At 45.0% G+C, this 18,899-nt stretch overlaps 2 protein-coding genes across 2 annotated transcripts in view; one reads left to right on the top strand and one right to left on the bottom strand.

The window, feature by feature from the left end:
* The window catches only part of LOC126293234 (homeobox protein rough-like), a 360,457-nt gene that overhangs the window by 79,405 nt on the left and 262,153 nt on the right, over nt 1–18,899 (bottom strand). The gene's annotated exons all lie outside the window — the stretch shown is intronic.
* LOC126293656 (uncharacterized) overlaps nt 12,425–18,899 on the top strand; it is a 54,416-nt gene continuing 47,941 nt past the window's right edge. Inside the window, exon 1 of the mRNA XM_049986941.1 lies at nt 12,425–12,512. Within this exon, the coding sequence (XP_049842898.1) occupies nt 12,504–12,512 (9 nt within the window). The 5' untranslated portion in view covers nt 12,425–12,503. The remainder of the gene's footprint in view (nt 12,513–18,899) is intronic.

The following is an 18,899-nucleotide window of genomic DNA, read 5'->3' as shown; positions in this document are numbered from 1 at the left end:
GCCCAGACTCCTCCTACCCTCTACTGCTGAACCCATGAGTCTCTTGGGTAACCTTGCTTCTCCCATGCGTGTAACATGACCCCACCATCTAAACCAGTTCGTCCTGACTGCTACATCTATAGAGTTCCTCATTGTGGACACCCTCCTGCCATTGTTCCCATCTACTAGTACCTGCGATCATCCTAGCTATTTTCATATCCGTAACCTCAACCTTGTTGATAAGGTAACCTAAATCCACCTAGCTTTCGCTCCCATACAACAAAGTTGGTCGAAAGATTGAACGGTGCACAGACAACTTAGTCTTGGTACTGACTTCCTTCTTGCAGAAGAGAGTAGATCGTAGCTAAGCGCTCACTGCATTAGCTTTGCTACACCTCGCTTCCAGTTCTTTCACTATGTTGCCATCCTGTGAGAATATGCATCTAAATTACTTGAAACCATCTACCTGTTCTAACTTTGTTCCTCCTATTTGGCACTCAATCCGTTTATATTTCTTTCCCACTGACATTACTTTCGTTTTGGAGATGCTAATCTTCATACCATAGTCCTTACATTTCGGATCTAGCTCTGAAATATTACTTTGCAAACTTTCAATCGAATCTGCCATCACAACTAAGTCATCCGCATATGCAAGACTGCTTATTTTGTGTTCATATATCTTGATCTCACCCAGCCAGTGTATCGTTTTCAACTTATGATCCATAAATAATATGAACAACAGTGGAGACAGGTTGCAGCCTTGTCTTACCCCTGAAACTACTCTGAACCATGAACTCAAGTTATCGTCAACTCTAACTGCTGCCTGACTATCCATGTAAAGACCTTTAATTGCTTGCAAAAGTTTGCCTCCTATTCCATAATCTCGTAGAACAGACAATAACTTTCTCCTAGTAACCCGGTCATATGCCATTTCTAGATCTATAAAGCATAGATACAATTCCCTGTTCCACTCATAACACTTCTCCATTATTTGCCGTAAGCTAAAGATCTGGTCCTGACAACCTCTAAGAGGCCTAAACCCACACTGATTTTCATCCAATTGGTCCTCAACTAATACTCGCACTTTCCTTTCAACAATACCCGAGAAGATTTTACCCACAACCGTGATTAAAGAGATACCTCTGTAGTTGTTACAATTTTTTCTGTTTCCATGTTTAAAGATTGGTGTGATTACTGCTTTTCTCCAGTCTGATGGAACCTGTCCCGACTACCCGGCCATTTCAATTATCCTGTGTAGTCATTTAAGACCCGACGTTCCACTGTATTTGATGAGTTCCGACTTAATTTCATCCACCCCAGCTGCTTTATTGCACTGCAATCTATTGACCATTTTCTCCACTTCCTCAAATGTGATTTTATTTCCATCCTCATTCCTATCCCATTCTACCTCAAAATCTGAAACATTGCTGATCGTATTTTCACATACAGGTACATTGAGCAACTGTTCAAAATATTCCCTCCATCTGCCCAAGGCATCCACAGGATTCACCAGCAGTTTTCCTGACCTGTCCAAAATACTTGTCATTTCCTTCTTACCTCCCTTTCGAAGACTGCTAATTACACTCCAGAATGGTTTTCCAGCAGCTTGACCCATAGTCTCCAACCTGTTTCCAAAGTCTTCCCAAGATTTCTTCTTGGATGCTGCAATTATCTGTATGGCTTTGTTTCTTTCTTCAACATAACTTTCTCTGTCTACCTGAGTTCTAGTATGTAGCCATTTTTGATACGCCTTCTTTTTCCTTTTACAGGCTGCCTTGACTGTGTCATTCCACCAAGCTGTTTGCTTCATCCTACTTTTACACACTACTGTTCCAAGACATTCTTTAGCCACTTCTAGTACTGTGTCCCTGTACCTTGTCCATTCCTTTTCCAATGACTGTAATTGACTACATTCAACTAACTGGTACCTTTCTGAGATCTCTGTTATGTACTTGAGCCTGATTTCCTTATCCTGAAGTTTCTCCACTCTTATCCTCCTACATATGGACCTGACCTCCTGCACTTTCGGCCTCACAATCCCAATTTCACTGCAGATTAAATAATGATCAGTGTCATCAACGAATCCCCTGAATATACGTGTGTCCCTCACAGCCTTCCTGAATTCCTGATCTGTTATCATATAGTCAATAACAGATCTGGTTCCCCTGCCTTCCCAAGTATACCGGTGAATGGTCTTATGTTTAAAAAATGAATTTGTGATTACTAAGCCCATACTGGCACAGAAATCCAAGAGTTGTTTCCCGTTCCTGTTGGCCTCCATATCCACTCCAAATGTACCCATAACCTTTTCATACCCTTCTGTTCGATTTCCAATCCTGGCATTAAAATCACCCATGAGCAGAACACTGTCCTTGTCCTTTACTCTAACAACTACATCAGTTAGTGCCTCATAAAAACTATCCATCTTATCTTGATCTGTCCCTTCACAATGCGAATATACTGACACAATCCTAGTTTTCTTGCTAGACACTGTCAAATCTATCCACATCAGTCGTTCGTTTACATACCTTACTGCAACTACGCTGGGTTCCATTTCTTTCCTGATGTAAATCCCTACACCCGATTGTGCTATTCCTGCTTTGAATCCTGACAGGTAGACCTTGTATTCTCCCACTTCCTCTTCCTTCTCACCCCTTACCCGAATGTCACTAACAGCTAAAACGTACAGCCCCATCTTACTTGCAGCCTCTGCCAGCTCTACCTTCTTCCCAGAGTAGCCCCCATTGATATTAATAGCTCCCCATCTCATTACCATTTGTTTGCTGAGTCGTATCTTAGGAGTCCCTGGTTTGTCGGTTAGAGATGACACTCCGTCACCTCCAAAGGTCCGAGGCATTTTGCTCTGATTGTTGCCAGCATCATATTTAAAATACCAGGGAAGCAGGTTGCTAGCCTTACTCGCCCCGAGTCCCATTGGGTTTTACCCCTAACGGTTGAGGGACTAACCGGTAGATTTGGTAGTCTTTGCCGTATGAGCACAAAGGTGACCACGACTCAGAATATGTCCGAGATGCCCAGCCTTATTCCGAAGTAACTGGTATCCCGACTGTCGGGACCACATACTTGGCCACTCATACGTTGCCCGTGGTTCATGAACTAGGACATGACTACAGGAACCCACACCATGAACCACACTAAATATGCAAAGAACTTTAATTACCAGTGACCGCAGCAGGTTCTTCGAAGCACAGAAATCAGTGCTGGAAGCCACCAAAGGAGCTAGAACAGGAATAACAATAAGAAATCTGAAAACGAAAAGGAGGGAAGAACTACACTAAAAGCAAGACGTGGGATGCATTAGTGCCATGCAGGAAGGTAGAGAAACAACTTGAGTTTCCCAGAATTTCAATTTTTTCATGTTCTGGTACACACTGGTTAACAACTATTGACAATAAAAGTCCGTAATTTTGTATATTGCTTAAAACACATTTAATTGAACAGAAGGCTACTCTTACGACTAAATTTGAAATTTTAATACTTTTGAAAAGAAAAACTATGAGGTAATTACTGAAATTTTTAATAATCATTGTTAAACAATTTTTGAACGATAATGTATGATATCATCATACCCGCCAGGGTAGCCGAGGGCGCTAACGCGCTGCTTCCTGGACTCGGGTAGGCGCGCCAGCCCCGGACCGAATCCGGCCAGCGGGTTTACGACGATGGGCGGTGTGCCGGCCAGCCTGGGTGTGGTTTATAGGCGGTTTTCCACATCCTGCTAAGTGAATACCGGGCTGATCCCCACGTTCCGCCTCATTTACCCACGTCGCAGACATTTGCCATACGTCCGCAGTATTTCAAAATGTGCACTAGACGCTGACAGTTGGGGTACTCTTATTCCGTCCTGCGGGGGGGGGGGGGGGGGGGGGGGAGGGGGGTATGGGGTGGTGGCAGGAAGGGCACCCGTCCATCCCTAACACTCACACTGCCAAATCCGTGCTAACCCCGCCGACCCTGCGATAGCTACGGGACTATGGCGTAAGCGAAAGGAAGGGAAGGGGGAAGGCGGAACGGGGAAGGGGGATCATCTTCTTAAAATTCCACTTTAAACATAATTGTGCAAAGAAGTTACAGAAAAAATGAAGCTTTAACTTTGTTTTTATTTGTATCTGTGCTGCAGATAAATAATTTAACATGCATTATTTCACTTGCAAAACACAATATACAATTCAGAAAAAAGTGTGAGGCCAAAATTGTAGTTCACACATCAAATTGTTCCCAAAATTTCTATTAGAAGATGGTAAGCATTACGTGGGCTTACACCTCTTATTCTTTGCGCTACACTATTTAGAAAACTGGCAAATGAAGGTTTCCCCTTCAGTTCGCGAACCAGCCCGCTTATCATCATCTTCTGCGTAACGAGGCGGCTGACTGCCTGTAACTTACTACGTACTAACGGCGAAGCTTGAAATTTGTCTGGTGATGTCGCTTGGAATGAAAACCTCTGTTGCGTAGAGCTCCTACACTCCTGGAAATTGAAATAAGAACACCATGAATTCATTGTCCCAGGAAGGGGAAACTTTATTCACACATTCCTGGGGTCAGATACATCACATGATCACAATGACAGAACCACAGACACATAGACACAGGCAACAGAGCATGCACAACGTCGGCACTAGTACAGTGTATATCCACCTTTCGCAGCAATGCAGGCTGCTATTCTCCCATGGAGACGATCGTAGAGATGCTGGATGTAGTCCTGTGGAACGGCTTGCCATGCCATTTCCATCTGGCGCCTCAGTTGGACCAGCGTTCGTGCTGGACGTGCAGCCGCGTGAGACGACGCTTCATCCAGTCCCAAACATGCTCAATGGGGGACAGATCCGGAGATCTTACTGGCCAGGGTAGTTGACTTACACCTTCTAGAGCACGTTGGGTGGCACGGGATACATGCGGACGTGCATTGTCCTGTTGGAACAGCAAGTTCCCTTGCCGGTCTAGGAATGGTAGAATGATGGGTTCGATGACGGTTTGGATGTACCGTGCACTATTCAGTGTCCCCTCGACGATCACCAGAGGTGTACGGCCAGTGTAGGAGATCGCTCCCCACACCATGATGCCGGGTGTTGGCCCTGTGTGCCTCGGTCGTATGCAGTCCTGATTGTGGCGATCACCTGCACGGCGCCAAACACGCATACGACCATCATTGGCACCAAGGCAGAAGCGACTCTCATCGCTGAAGACGACACATCTCCATTCGTCCCTCCATTCACGCCTGTCGCGACACCACTGGAGGCGGGCTGCACGATGTTAGGGCGTGAGCGGAAGACGGCCTAACGGTGTGTGGGACCGTAGCCCAGCTTCATGGAGACGGTTGTGAATGGTCCTCGCCGATACCCCAGGAGCAACAGTGTCCCTAATTTGCTGGGAAGTGTCGGTGCGGTCCCCTACGGCACTGCGTAGGATCCTACGGTCTTGGCGTGCATCCGTGCGTCGCTGCGGTCCGGTCCCAGGTCGACGGGCACGTGCACCTCCCGCCGACCACTGGCGACAACATCGATGTACTGTGGAGACCTCACGCCCCACGTGTTGAGCAATTCGGCGGTACGTCCACCCGGCCTCCCGCATGCCCACTATATGCCCTCGCTCAAAGTCCGTCAACTGCACATACGGTTCACGTCCACGTTGTCGCGGCATGCTACCAGTGTTAAAGACTGCGATGGAGCTCCGTATGCCACGGCAAACTGGCTGACACTGACGGCGGCGGTGCACAAATGCTGCGCAGCTAGCGCCATTCGACGGCCAACACCGCGGTTCCTGGTGTGTCCGCTGTGCCGTGCGTGTGATCATTGCTTGTACAGCCCTCTCGCAGTGTCCGTAGCAAGTATGGTGGGTCTGACACACCGGTGTCAATGTGTTCTTTTTTCCATTTCCAGGAGTGTATATAGTAACAGGCTGAAACTTCCGCCATGTTTTCTCCATCTTTGAGGATTCAGCAGTGTTTACCTTGAGTGTGGTTAACCTATTCACGCAGCTTTTTACAGTACTTCTTACAAAATATTTGATATTGCATGTATGAAGCGAAGCAAAGAATAATAAATGTTAATAGAGATATTTAGAATGCCCTTTTCGTACAACAGAAAAATCGAAATGTAATATTACACGGCTATAGAAACATAGACTCGGAACTTGTGTGATAGTTTGTAAATATTAAATGTAATGAGCTGAGTACCAATGTCTTCAAATATGGCTGTTACGCAGAAACAACTTGCGGCTATCTGTTAGTTTAGGCTGGTAAGCTTCGAAAGCTCGAGTTTTAACTCGGATGTGATGCGGTCTGAACATCGAGATTACTTTTTTAATACAGGGATACCAAACTGGAAACTTCGACGTCAAGTTATCGAATATCTTGAAAATGGTTCATATGGCTCTATGTACTATGGGACTTAACATCTGAGGTCATCAGTCCCCTAGAACCTAGAACTACTTAAACCTAGCTAACCTAAGGACACCACACACATCCATGCCAGAGGCAGGATTCAAAAATGCGACCGTAGCAGCTGCGCGGTTCCGGACTGAAGCGCCTAGAACCGCTAGGCCACAACGGCCGGCATCGAATATGAAGCCGAGAATTTTCTACAACTACCCCCCGTATGGAACGTCAATAGACTCAGTGCATTACACGATGGTGAAGAGAAAGAGAAGTTAATGTAGGTGAGTAGGAAAAACAAACGCGCATTAGCGGTGCGCTGTTTGCTAAAGTCATGTCGGTTAATTATCTAGGTGTAACTTTGCAAAGCGGTATTAAATGAATCGAGCATGTGAGAATGGTATTAGGGAAGGCTAATGGTCGGTTTTGGTATATTGGGGGAATCTTAGGAAAATGTGGTTCATTGGTAAAGGAAGACCTCTACAGAACACGTGTGCGACCTGTGCTTGTGTATTTCTCTACTATTTCGGACAGATGGATAGATTACCGGAAATGTTCCGTGAATTGAAATGGGAATCCCTGATGTGAATACGACGTTCATTTTGCGAAACACTGTTGTGGAAATTTAGAGGGCAGGCAGTTGCATCTGACTGCAGAACGATTCCACGGCTTCCAACGTGTATTTCTCGTAACGATCGCGAAGATAAGGTAAGAGAAAATGGTGCTCGTTGGGACGATTATAGACAGTGTTTTTTCCCTCACTCCCCTTGCGAGCTGAACAGGAAAGCAAATAAATAACAGTGGTACAACGTACCATGCGCCATACACCACACGGTGGGTTGCAGAGTCTAAGATGTCGGTGTACATTAAATGCAGACCCGTTGCTGACATTGTTGCCCCATAACACTGCAACCTCAGGAGGGATAGAAGACAATGAATTTTACTTATTGTGCCTATGCAGAACAGTAGGAAGAAAGCTGATTAATTTATTTAAAAAAAATTAATTCTAAAATCGTTTTATGCCTTGACTGGAATATTCACTACACAATTACAGCACGATGATAAGTTTCGGGCCGGCCGTTGTGGCCGAGCGGTTCTAGGCGCTTTAGCCCGGAACCGCTCTGCTGCTACGGTCGCAGGTTCGAATCCTGCCACGGGCATCGATGTTTGTGATGTCCTTAGGTTAGTTAGATTTACGTAGTTCTTAGTCTAGGGGACTGATGACCTCAGATGTTAAGTCCCAATGTTTTTAGAGCTATTTGAGCCATTTGACCAAGTTTCGGTTGTTTTCTACAACCATCTTCAGATCGTTCACATTGTTAAAAAAAAAAGCGGTGAACGTGCATTGAAAAACATCATCGTTAGCTGTAGTCGCCCAGTGAAATTTATTCGTATTGTGGAGCAACAAGAGTATTACAGTACGCAGTTAAAAGCTTCATCATGAGCGATCCGGGTCGTTAAGTCATAATCTCGCAAGATGACGTTACTAAAGAAGCAAAATTGCCAGTTGCATTACTAAAACTCGCATCGGATGTCTGTGTTTTGCAGTTGTACGGCAGGTATTATTTTTATTTAATAAATTACATAAAGACCGCCGTCTTCTTCCCGACAATGTCAAGCTTCCAGTAATGGATGTTGAAACTTGTAGGTGATCTGTGGGTATGCAACGTCCCAAGTTTGGACAACCTCTCTGACTCAACTGGGCATCGAATGGAACTGAGCCTGGATGACAAATCAGGCTACGTCATTCTGTGCTGCTTCAACTCGTATGCCTCGTGACTAGTGGCGCAGCCCATGAGCAGATGTTGTCAATGTGTACGAGAATTGGAGGACGAGCTGGCCGGGGTGAATGTCGATTCCGCCGTGTACAGAAGCAGATCAGGATAGCACGGGCGACAGGAGGTCTTGCGATATCTTGTCGAAAGGTAACGCCACGGAGACGTGAAAGATAGGGCACAGCCATCAGTCTCAACTTGTTATAAATATAACGCCTGCTGTTCGAATTACTATCTCAACCAGACGTGACAGTCTTGTATTGTAACCCCGCAGTACTTCTCTATTCATTTGTCTATCTCTATTCTTTGATTATCATGACAGGCTACGAGGGCGGTTGTTTCTGCTCTGTTTAAATTTAATATTTTCTTGGGCCTGCTATCGTAAAGAATCGTAGGCCTGTATCCCTGTTAGTGACGGAACCTTCTCCGACTATTTATTATACCCATAAGTGGAACGAAATTTGGCCCATATCTATATTAATTGAAACTACACTCGACTGCAGTTGTTCCCTGGTACCATTACGTAGCAACAGATATTATTATAACACGCAACGGATAACGCAAAAAGGGAAATTGGGGGCGGACAGCCGGCCGAAGTGGCCGTGCGGCTCTAGGCGCTGCAGTCTGGAGCCGCGAGACCACTACGGTCGCAGGTTCGAATCCTGCCTCGGGCATGGGTGTGTGTGAAGTCCTTAGGTTAGTTAGGTTTAACTAGTTCTAAGTTCTAGGGGACTAATGACCTTCAAACACCTCTGTAAATGGACGTTGATGCCAAATTTTTGACATTCGTTGACCCTCGAAGACACTGTTACAGATCATTGGATTCGTCTCGATAGCCACTATCAGAAAATAAGTACTAAACTACAGCATGCCATTAAAAAAAAACAGAGTTGACCTTCATATCTCTGACGCGACCCCACTTAGTAAGAAAAAACAAGCGGCGTGTTATGGCCCCCGTTGTCCCACAAACTTTTCAGCTACTATCATACTTTAGGAGTTATTCTAGGTGGCAATAGTTAGTGACTCACCCAGTAGACTACGAACAGCAGAGGTTGCATAATACTTCCTTGCGGAACGCCAGATAATACATCTGTTTTACTCGATGACTTTCCGTCAGTTGCTACGAACTGTTGCCTTTCTGATAAGAAGTCACAAATGCAGTCACGCAACTGAGACGGTACTCCGTTGGCATGTAATTTGATTAGAAGTCGCCTGTGGAAAAAGATGTCAATAGCCTTCCGGTAACCTAGAACTATGGAATCAGTTTGAGATCCCCTGTCGATATAATTCGTTGCTTTGTGAGAATAAAATAATTTCTCAATAGATCGTTTTCTTCGAGGTAACTCATTATGTGTGAACACAGTACTTGTTCCAAAATCAGCGTCAATCATATGGGTCTGTAAGTCAGCGGATTCTCCCACATCCTTTTTTAGTGTTAGTGCGACCTGTACAATTTACCTTCACTAGGTACGGACCTCTCGTCGAGCGAGTGGTTGTGTACGATTGCAAAATACGGGACTATTGTATCAGCGTGCTCTGTAAGGAACCAAATTTTTTTCTGATTTACACGCTTAACGTCGTATACTTTACACAATAACTCATTTGTGACGTAATCAGAAGTTTGAGGCTGTTTTGTACATGCGAGTTCGATTGTTTGGGGAATTGGGAACATATAGGTATCGGACTTGTATACACTGTGCGCCAGAGATGGTGTTGATCACGAAATGTATCCGGTGTTTGAGAGCCTATTGTGCTCATTTATGTGTGATGTGCATCAACGCTTCATTCCGTGAGTTTCGGGAAAAAGGAAAGGAAGGGGCTTCTGTTGTTAGAGTCGATAGACATCAGGCGTATGTTAAAAATTCTCTTGCTGGATTCGATTAAGAATATTTATGCGTGATTAAAGGCTTTCACTGTTGCATTTCTCCGACAGTGGACACGCAGGTGAGATGTTACTGCAAAGGGAACTTGCCAGATTATCTAATTGTATATGAAATCAAACAACGGCACTGTCGCGGTGGTAACTCCGGTTCCCGGGGTTAAGCGCTGTCGGACTTGGCTAACACTTGGATGGGTGACCGTCCGGGTCTGCCGAGTGCTGTTGGCAAGCGGGGTGGCACTCAGCCCTTGTGAGGCAAACTGAGGAGCTACTTGATTGAGAAGTAGCGGGTCCGGTCACGAAGACTGACAAACGGCCGGGAGAGCGGTGTTCGCCCCTCCCGTAACCGCGTCTGGAGACGCCTAAGGGGTGAGGCTGACTTGGCGGCCAGTCGGCACTATTAGTCACTGGAGGCCTTTTCGGATAGTGTTTTTTTTTATGAAATCAAACGTAGTTCATGGTTCGGACGATTTGCTGGTTCATGATAAGGCCACACAGACTTCGGAGCCCTGTTTGTGGCGAATTTCATTAAATTAAAAATACAATACCATCGTTGTTAAATATTACGTGTCCATCAAATTTGTTGTGAATTGTGCTATGAGCGATGTTCTTCCCGGCCGTAATGACGCAAACTCTGTGGATTCAGTTTGTAAGATTAAAATATGTACATATGAAGATTTGAGCTTGGACAGTTTCAGGAGACTAGTATGAAGGGATTTGGACCGAGTAGTACCTCAAAGAACACGAGAACGTAAGGCAGAAAAAACCAGCCTCATTCCTTGAACTTAATACGTTTACTACTATCAGTTTAATAATTTCCAATTCGGAGAATAATATTTCCAGTTCCAGTGGATTAACTTGTTTCGTTGTTTATTGCGAAAAGCATTAATTGCCTCCGAACACTCTAACACGGAAAGCGTTCAAGTAAATCTTACATTCACTCTCGAAGCAATAGGATTATTACACTGCTGGCAATTAAAATTGCTACACCAAGAAGAAATGCAGATGATAAACGGGTATTCATTGGACAAATATATCATACTAGAGCTGACATGTGATTGCATTTTCACGCAATTTGGGTGCATAGATCCTGAGAAATCAGTACCCAGAACAACCACCTCTGGCCGTAATAACGGCCTTGATACGCCTGGGCATTACGTCAAACAGAGCTTAAATGGTGTGTACAGGTACAGCTGCCCACGCAAATTCAACACGATACCACAGTTCATCAAGAGTAGTGACTGGCGTATTGTGACGAGCCAGGTGCTGGATCACCATTAACCAGACGTTTTCAGTTGGTGAGAGATGTGAAGAATGTGCTGGCCAGAGCAGCAGTCGAAAGTTTTCTGTATGACGTTTTTCCATTCGTGCACCCAGGTTCGTCGTTGAGTACACCATCGCAGGTGCTCCTGTCTGTGATGCAGCGACAATGATAACCGCAGCCACGGTCACCGAGCTGATAGTCCATGCTGCTGCAAATGTCGTCGAACTGTCCGTACAGATGGTTGTTGTCTTGCAAACGTCTTCATCTGTTGACTCAGGCATCGAGACGTGGCTGCACGATCCGTTACAACCATGCGGATAAGATGCCTGTCATCTCGACTGCTAGTGATACGAGGCCGTTGGGATCCAGCACGGCGTTTCGTATTAACCTCCTGAACCCACCGATTCCATATTCTGCTAACAGTCATTGGATCTCGACCAACGCGGCAGCAGTGTCACGATACGATAAGCCGCAATCGTGATAGGCTACAATCGGACCTTTATCAAAGTCGGAAACGTGATGGTACGCATTTCTCCTCCTTAGACGAGGCGTCACAACAACATTTCACCAGGCAACGCCGGTCAATTGCTGTTTGTGTATGAGAAATCGGTTGGAAACTTTCCTCATGTCAGCACGATGTAGGTGTCGCCACCGGCGCCAACCTTGTGTGAATGCTCTGAAAAGCTAATCGTTTCTATATCACTGCACCTTCATGCTGTCGGTTAAATTTCGCGTCTGTAGCACGTCATCTTCGTGGTGTAGCAATTTTAATGGTCACTAGTGTAGTTTGTACACTGGTTTATGTTGTTGTGGTGTTACATGGAGCTGCTTTGTACGAGGAGGTTCGATTTTTTTAAGGATTCGGGGCGTTACTGGTAGCGACTAGCGGAGTGATTTAGTAGTCGCAGATGCAGAAATGTGCGGCTAGGCTAGGTGGGCCTCGCTTGAGGCAGGTCGGGGTCGAAGTGATTACCGCACGCGCTCGCCTAGCGCTGCAGAGAGGCGGTGCTAACAGCTTGTAACACCAGCTGCAGGCGTCTTCAGACCGGAGGGACTCGAAGTCCTGTGTGTTTACCGCGGCTCCACCAAGGCTGGCAATGACCGGGGACCGCCCCACATCGGGAGAAAGCGATCGCGTCTATATAACGGGGTGTCCGGCCAGGGGCTGTGGACAGTTTGTCACCAGCCCAGCGGAAACAGGGCGAGCCGGCCATGAGACTGGTGAGTGAGTACTGCAATCCTCTTTCCGTCCGACGGCTTGCGGGGGACACGTGCACAGCAAAGGCCACCATAATAAATCTGCAAAACGGTCGTGTCTATCTGTCTTTGATTACGCTAATCTCCAAAACTACTAGATGACTTTTCATGGGATTTTCGCAGTTAACTTTAGCATTGCTTGGGGCACCGTACATGATTTAGCCCATTAAAATCAGATAACAGGAAAAAAAGACGTCGTAATTTAAAGTTTTAGTAAAATTCCCTTGTCTGTCTGTCTGAGCCGTCCGGGGTGACCGAGCGGTTCTAGGCGCTACAGTCTGGAACAGCGCGACCGCTACGGTCTCAGGTTCGAATCCTGCCTCGGGCATGGATGTATGTGATGTCCTTCGGTTAGTTACGTTTAAGTAGTTCTAAGTTCTAGGGGACTAATGACCTCAGAAGTTAAGTCCCATAGTGCTCAGAGCCATTTGAACAAGCTAATCTCTGAAATTATTAGACGAATTTTTAAGGTGTTTTCAGTGGTAACTTCAGTGTACCTCGGGGCGCCGTAAAGGCTATATTTAATCAAAAACAGATTACGGAAAAAATATATTCGTACTTGTCATAAAAATGTATTTTTTCAGGATGAATTTCAGTCCAGTTGCAAATAAAATTTATTATCTTTATCGGTTTCGACAAATTAGTCATCTTCAGGAGCCTATAAAATTAGGCACATTTTAAGTGTTTTGACCTTGACTACACATTTATGTGAATCAGATTTATAATTTTACAGGCTTCTGAAGCTAGTAAATTAATTTGCCGAAACCACTAGAGATGATAACTTTTCATTTTATTAAGATTTTAAGCTCCTTTTGATGTTCTTCCGTGTTCGCGGTTTAAAAATTGGGCTGTTTTGAATTCAGCCTTATGCAAACATAGTTATATATACCCAGACGTGTTTCGACACCTACGTTATCATCTGCTGTGGGTCAAATTTTTATTTCTGTAAAGAACAGCCAGCCGGTGTGGCCGAGCTGTTCTAGGCGCTTCAGTCTGGAACCGCGCGACCGCTACGGAGCTGGTTCGAATCCTGACTCGGGCATGGATGTGTGTGATGTCCATAGGCTAGTTAGGTTTATGTAGTTCTAGGGGACTGCTGACCTCAGAAGTTACGCTGTTGTTTTCTATCTACATAAATGATCTTTTGGATAGGGTGGATAGCAATGTGCGGCTGTTTGCTGATGATGCTGTGATGTCCGGGAAGGTGTCGTCGTTGAGTGACTGTAGGAGCATACAAGATGACTTGGACAGGATTTGTGATTGGTGTAAAGAATGGCAGCTAACTCTAAATATAGATAAATGTAAATTAATCCAGATGAATAGGAAAATACACAAACAGCAATTTCCGACTTTGATAAATGTCCGATTGTAGCGTATTGCTACTGCGGTTTATCGTATCGCGACATTGCTGCTCGCGTTGATCGAAGTCCATTGACTGTTAGCAGAATATGGAATCTGTGGGTTCAGGAGGGTATACGGAACGCCGTGCTGGATCCCAACGGCCTCGTATCTCTTGCAGTCGAGGTGACAGGCATATCATCCGCATGGTTGTAACGGATCGTGCATCTACGTCTCGATCCTTGAGTTAACAGATTGGGACGTTTGCAAGACAACAACCATCTGCACGAACAGTTCGACGACGTTTGCAGCAGAATGGACTATCAGCTCGGAGACCGTGGCTGCGGTTATCATTGTCGCTGCATCACAGACAGGAGCGCCTGCGATGGTGTACTCAACGTCGAACCTGGGTGCACGCATGCCGAAACGTCTTTTCTTGGGATGAAACCAAATTCTGTTTACAGCATCATGATGGTCGCATCCGTGTTTGGCAACGGTGAATGCACATTGGAAGCGTATATTCGTCATCGCCATACTGACGTATCACCCGGCGTGATGGTATGAGGTGCCAATGGTTACACGTCTTCGTCACCTCTTGTTCGTACTGACGGCACTTTGAACAGTGGACGTTACATTTCAGATGCGTTACGACCCGTGACTCTACCCTTCATTCGATCTCCGCGAAAACCTACGTTTCAGCAGGATAATGCACGACCGCATTTTGCAGGTCCTGTAAGGGCCTTTCTAGACACAGAAAATGTTCGACTGCTGCCCTGGCCAGCACATACTCCAGATGTCTCACCAATTTAAAACGTCTGGTCAATGGTGGCCGAGCAACTGGCTCGTCACAATACGTCAGTCACTACTCTTGATGAAGTGTGGTATCGTGTTGAAGCTGCATGGGCAGCTGTACCTGTAGACGCCATCCAAGCTCTGTTTGACTTAATGCACAGGATCAAGGCCGTTGTTACCGCCTGAGGTAGTTGCTCTGGGTATTGATTTCTCAGGATCTATGCACCCAAACTGCGTGAAAATGTAACCACATGTCAGTTCTAGTATAATATATTTGTCCAATGAATACTCGTTTATCATCTGCATTTCTCCTTAGTATAGCAATTTTAATGGCCAGTAGTGTCATTTGGCTCCAACAATTACAAAATGCCTCTGTCTTCTCAGCACAGTCAAGAAAACACAGCACTTTCAAACAGTTTGAAGATGGCGTAGTAACGGACCAGTTATGTTACAACATTTTGGTCTGAAAGCATGTTGGTTTTATTCGGTATTCCAATTACCAAACTGGTGGGTGGTCCAGGCTGTAGAGTGGACGAGGAAGATTTTTTACGGCCTCCCGATTGAACGTACTTGGCTCCAGAGACGTCCAGTTGTGCAGTGGTTGTGATCCGTCGATCTCCTCGAAAGAGAGTGGCCGCACGTTCCTGCATTCCAGAAGTCGCAGCAGAGTGCGGCACGCCGAAGATCGGGCAGGATTGCGCGACCTTGTTCGATGATGACAGACGCGTCGCCCAACAACTCACCGCGCTTTTGTTCACCGCCAGGTCTCCGTCACAGAGCATATGCTCTGTCGTCTCCGTAGACGTTCTGCGAGCGCCTACAGTGCCCTGTTTGTCCCTCAGAAGAAACTCAGTGACATCTCTGTGCTCGGAAGGCACCTGTGTAACGGATGCCACAAGTTGGAGGCTACGCACAGCCCCGGCAACCTACCGGTAACTATAGGGGCTGACGCGGGAATGTTCCACAATGTCCCACAGCATATTCCGGATTTTTTCAACCGAAACAGGCCAAGGCAAAAAGATGTTGTATTACTTATTGAGAGCCACTCTTACATGACAATAAGAGATATTTTGCCAGAATCATGAGCGAAAATGTTGTTTGAACGTTATAATCATTCAGAACAACAGTCCGGACTATATTTTTAACACAGGAAAATAGCCAGTTGTAATGTTTTCATGAAAAATGGCAAAGCGGTAGGTACAGATACGACACCGGGAGAAATATGAAAATGCTTGAACCAAGATGGAATAAGAGAAATATTGACATTATGTAATAAAATATATGGCAGTGTTGAATGGGCTTAGGACTTTCTGACAACAGTAATGATTCCATTACCGAAAAAACAAGGAACCAAGAAATGCAGTGAACACATGACAATCAACCTCATTTCACATGCATCCAAAGTGATGTTAAGAATAATTAATAGAAGACTTGAAAAACTAATGGAGGAGAATCTTGGCGAGGAACAGTTTGGCTTTAGACGGAATATAGGCACCAGAGATGCAATAGACTCCTACGAACCTTGGGGGAAAGGTTTATTCAAAAAGGAAGAGACCTATATATGTGCTTCATCGATCTAGAAAAGGCATTTGACAATGTGGTTTGGGACAAGCTGGCGACTATAATGAGGGAAAAAGAGTGGACTGGAAAACCAGAAGACGTGTAAACTCATTATATCTTAATCAAAAAGTTTCAATTAAAGTGAGAGGAGAAAGTACAAACTGGATCAGACTAGGAAAAGGAGTAAGAGAAGGATGCTGTTTATCACCTACTCTTTTCAACCTCTACTTGGAAAATATGATTGACCAATGCTCATTAGATGACAAAGACGTAGAAATTGGAGGAAGAAGAGTAGGGTGTTTGAGGTTTGCTGATGACATGGTCCTGATAGCCACTGGGGAAAAAGAATTACAGGATTTGGTGAACGCCATTGGAACTAACAGAAAAAAATACGGAATGAAAATAAACACAAATAAAACAAAAGTATTTGCACTAGGAGGAGTCCGCAGCTCGTGGCCGTGCGGTAGCGCTCTCGCTTCTCTTCCCGCTTCCCGCGCCTGGGTTCCCGGGTCCGATTCTCGGCGGGGCAGGGATTTTCTCTGCCTCGTGATTACTGGGTATTGTGTGATGTCCTTCGGTTAGTTAGGTTTAAGTAGTTCTAAGTTCTAGGGGACGGATGACCTTAGAAGTTAAGATCCATAGTGCTCAGAGCCACTAGGAGGAAATAAGGAAATAAAAATTATGCTGAATAGAGAAATACTAGAACAAAATTTTAAGTATCTTGGAAGCAGGATAGATGCCGACTGGAAATGCACCACAGAAATTAAAACAAGGATAGCAATGGCAAAAGAGACGTTCTATAAGAAAAGGAGAATTTTCTGCAGCGGTCTAGGATGAGACTCATAAAATGTCTTCTATAGAGTGTTCTTCTATATGGCGCTGAAACGTGGATTATGAGGAAGAAAGACAAAGACTGCAGGCTTTTGAAATCTGGACATGGTGGAGGATGGAAAGAATATGTTTGATGGACAGAGTAAAAAATAAGAGGTACTGAGAAGAGTGGGAGAGAATAGACGGTTACTAGATGTAATAAAGAGAAGAAAAAGAAATTGGATTGGGCATATATTAAGAAAGAATGACGGACTGATAAAAACAGTTTTAGAAGGTTATGTAGAAGGGAAATGGAAGCGAGGAAGGAAGGATGACATGATGGACGGTACAACATACAACAGCCTTAAGAAGGAACCAATGGACCGCAGAAAAGGGAGAGGCAAAGGACCTGCTAATATAGCAGACAACTGATGGTGATGATGATGATGATGATGATGATGATGATGAATGTTGTCAGAGAGTCAAGACGTCGTATCGAGTCACACGAGAAGCCGGCGATGTGGTTGAATTGCGCCGGAGCCGGCATATTAATAGCTCGCTGGATAAACAGGTTGTACGTGCCGCCCGGAGCCAAAGATAGCCGCCGTACGCAGAACGCCGGTGAGTACGCAGCTGTTGCTTCACACTGGTGCAGTCAGTCCAGGACCTGCGCAACGCCAGACGTCGGTACCGACTAGCGTGTTGGCAGCTGGCTCTAGTTGCGAAATGGTGTTGATAGCCGGGTGTGCATGAGTCTATTTTGAGTCTCTAATGTTCTCTTTCAAATTCTGAACGTGGCAGGGGTAAAATACAGGGAACGAAGGGCTACTTACAATTTGTACAGAAACCGGATGGCAGTTATAAGAATCGGGGGGCATGAAAGGGATGCAGTGGTTGGGAAGGAAGTGAGACAGGGTTGTAGCCTGTCCCTGATGTTATTCAATCTGTATATTGAGCAAGTAAAAAAGGAAACAAAAGAAAAATTTGGCGTAGGTATTAAAGTCCATGGAGAAGAAATAAAAACTTTGAGGTTCGCCGATGACATTGTAATACTGTCAGAGACAGCAAAGGACTTGGAAGAGCAGTGGAACGGAATGGATAGTGTCTTGAAAAGAGGATATAAGATGAACATCAACAAAAGCAAAAGGAGGATAATGGAATGTAGTCGAATTAAGTCCGGTGATGCTGAGGGAATTAGATTAGGAAAGAGACATTTAAAGTAGTAAAGGAGTTTTGCTATTTGGGGACCAAAATAACTGATGACGGTCGAAGTAGAGAGGATATAAAATGTAGACTGGCAATGGCAAGGAAAGCGTTTCTGAAGAAGGGGAATTTGTTAACGTCGAGTATAGATTTAAGTGTCAGGAAGTCGTTTCTGAAATTATTTGTATGGAGCGTAGCCATGTATGGAAGTGAAACATGGACGATAACTAGTTTGGACAAGAGAATAGAATCTTTAGAAATGTGTTGCGACAGAAGAATACTGAAGATTAGATGGGTAGATCATATAACTAATGAGGAGGTATTTAATAGGATTGGGGAGGAGTTTGTGGCACAACTTGACTAGACGAAGGGATCGATTGGTAGGACATGTTCTGAGGCATCAAGGGATCACCAATTTAGTATTGAAGAGCAGCGTTAAGGGTAAAAATCGTAGAGGGAGACGAAGAGATGAATACACTAAACAGATTCAGAAGGATGTGGGTTGCAGTAGATACTGGGAGATGAAGAAGGTTGCACAGGATAGAGTAGCATGGAGAGCTGCAATCAAACCAGTCACAACAATGTTGTGGCTTGATGTCTTTCCATTCCTTATTTTCCTGTACTATCTCTTGGTGTTCTGAGCCGCCT

This window comes from Schistocerca gregaria, chromosome 10, assembly GCF_023897955.1.
Source record: "Schistocerca gregaria isolate iqSchGreg1 chromosome 10, iqSchGreg1.2, whole genome shotgun sequence".
Lineage (NCBI taxonomy): Eukaryota > Metazoa > Arthropoda > Insecta > Orthoptera > Acrididae > Schistocerca > Schistocerca gregaria.
This window is presented reverse-complemented; position numbering and strand designations above follow the sequence as displayed.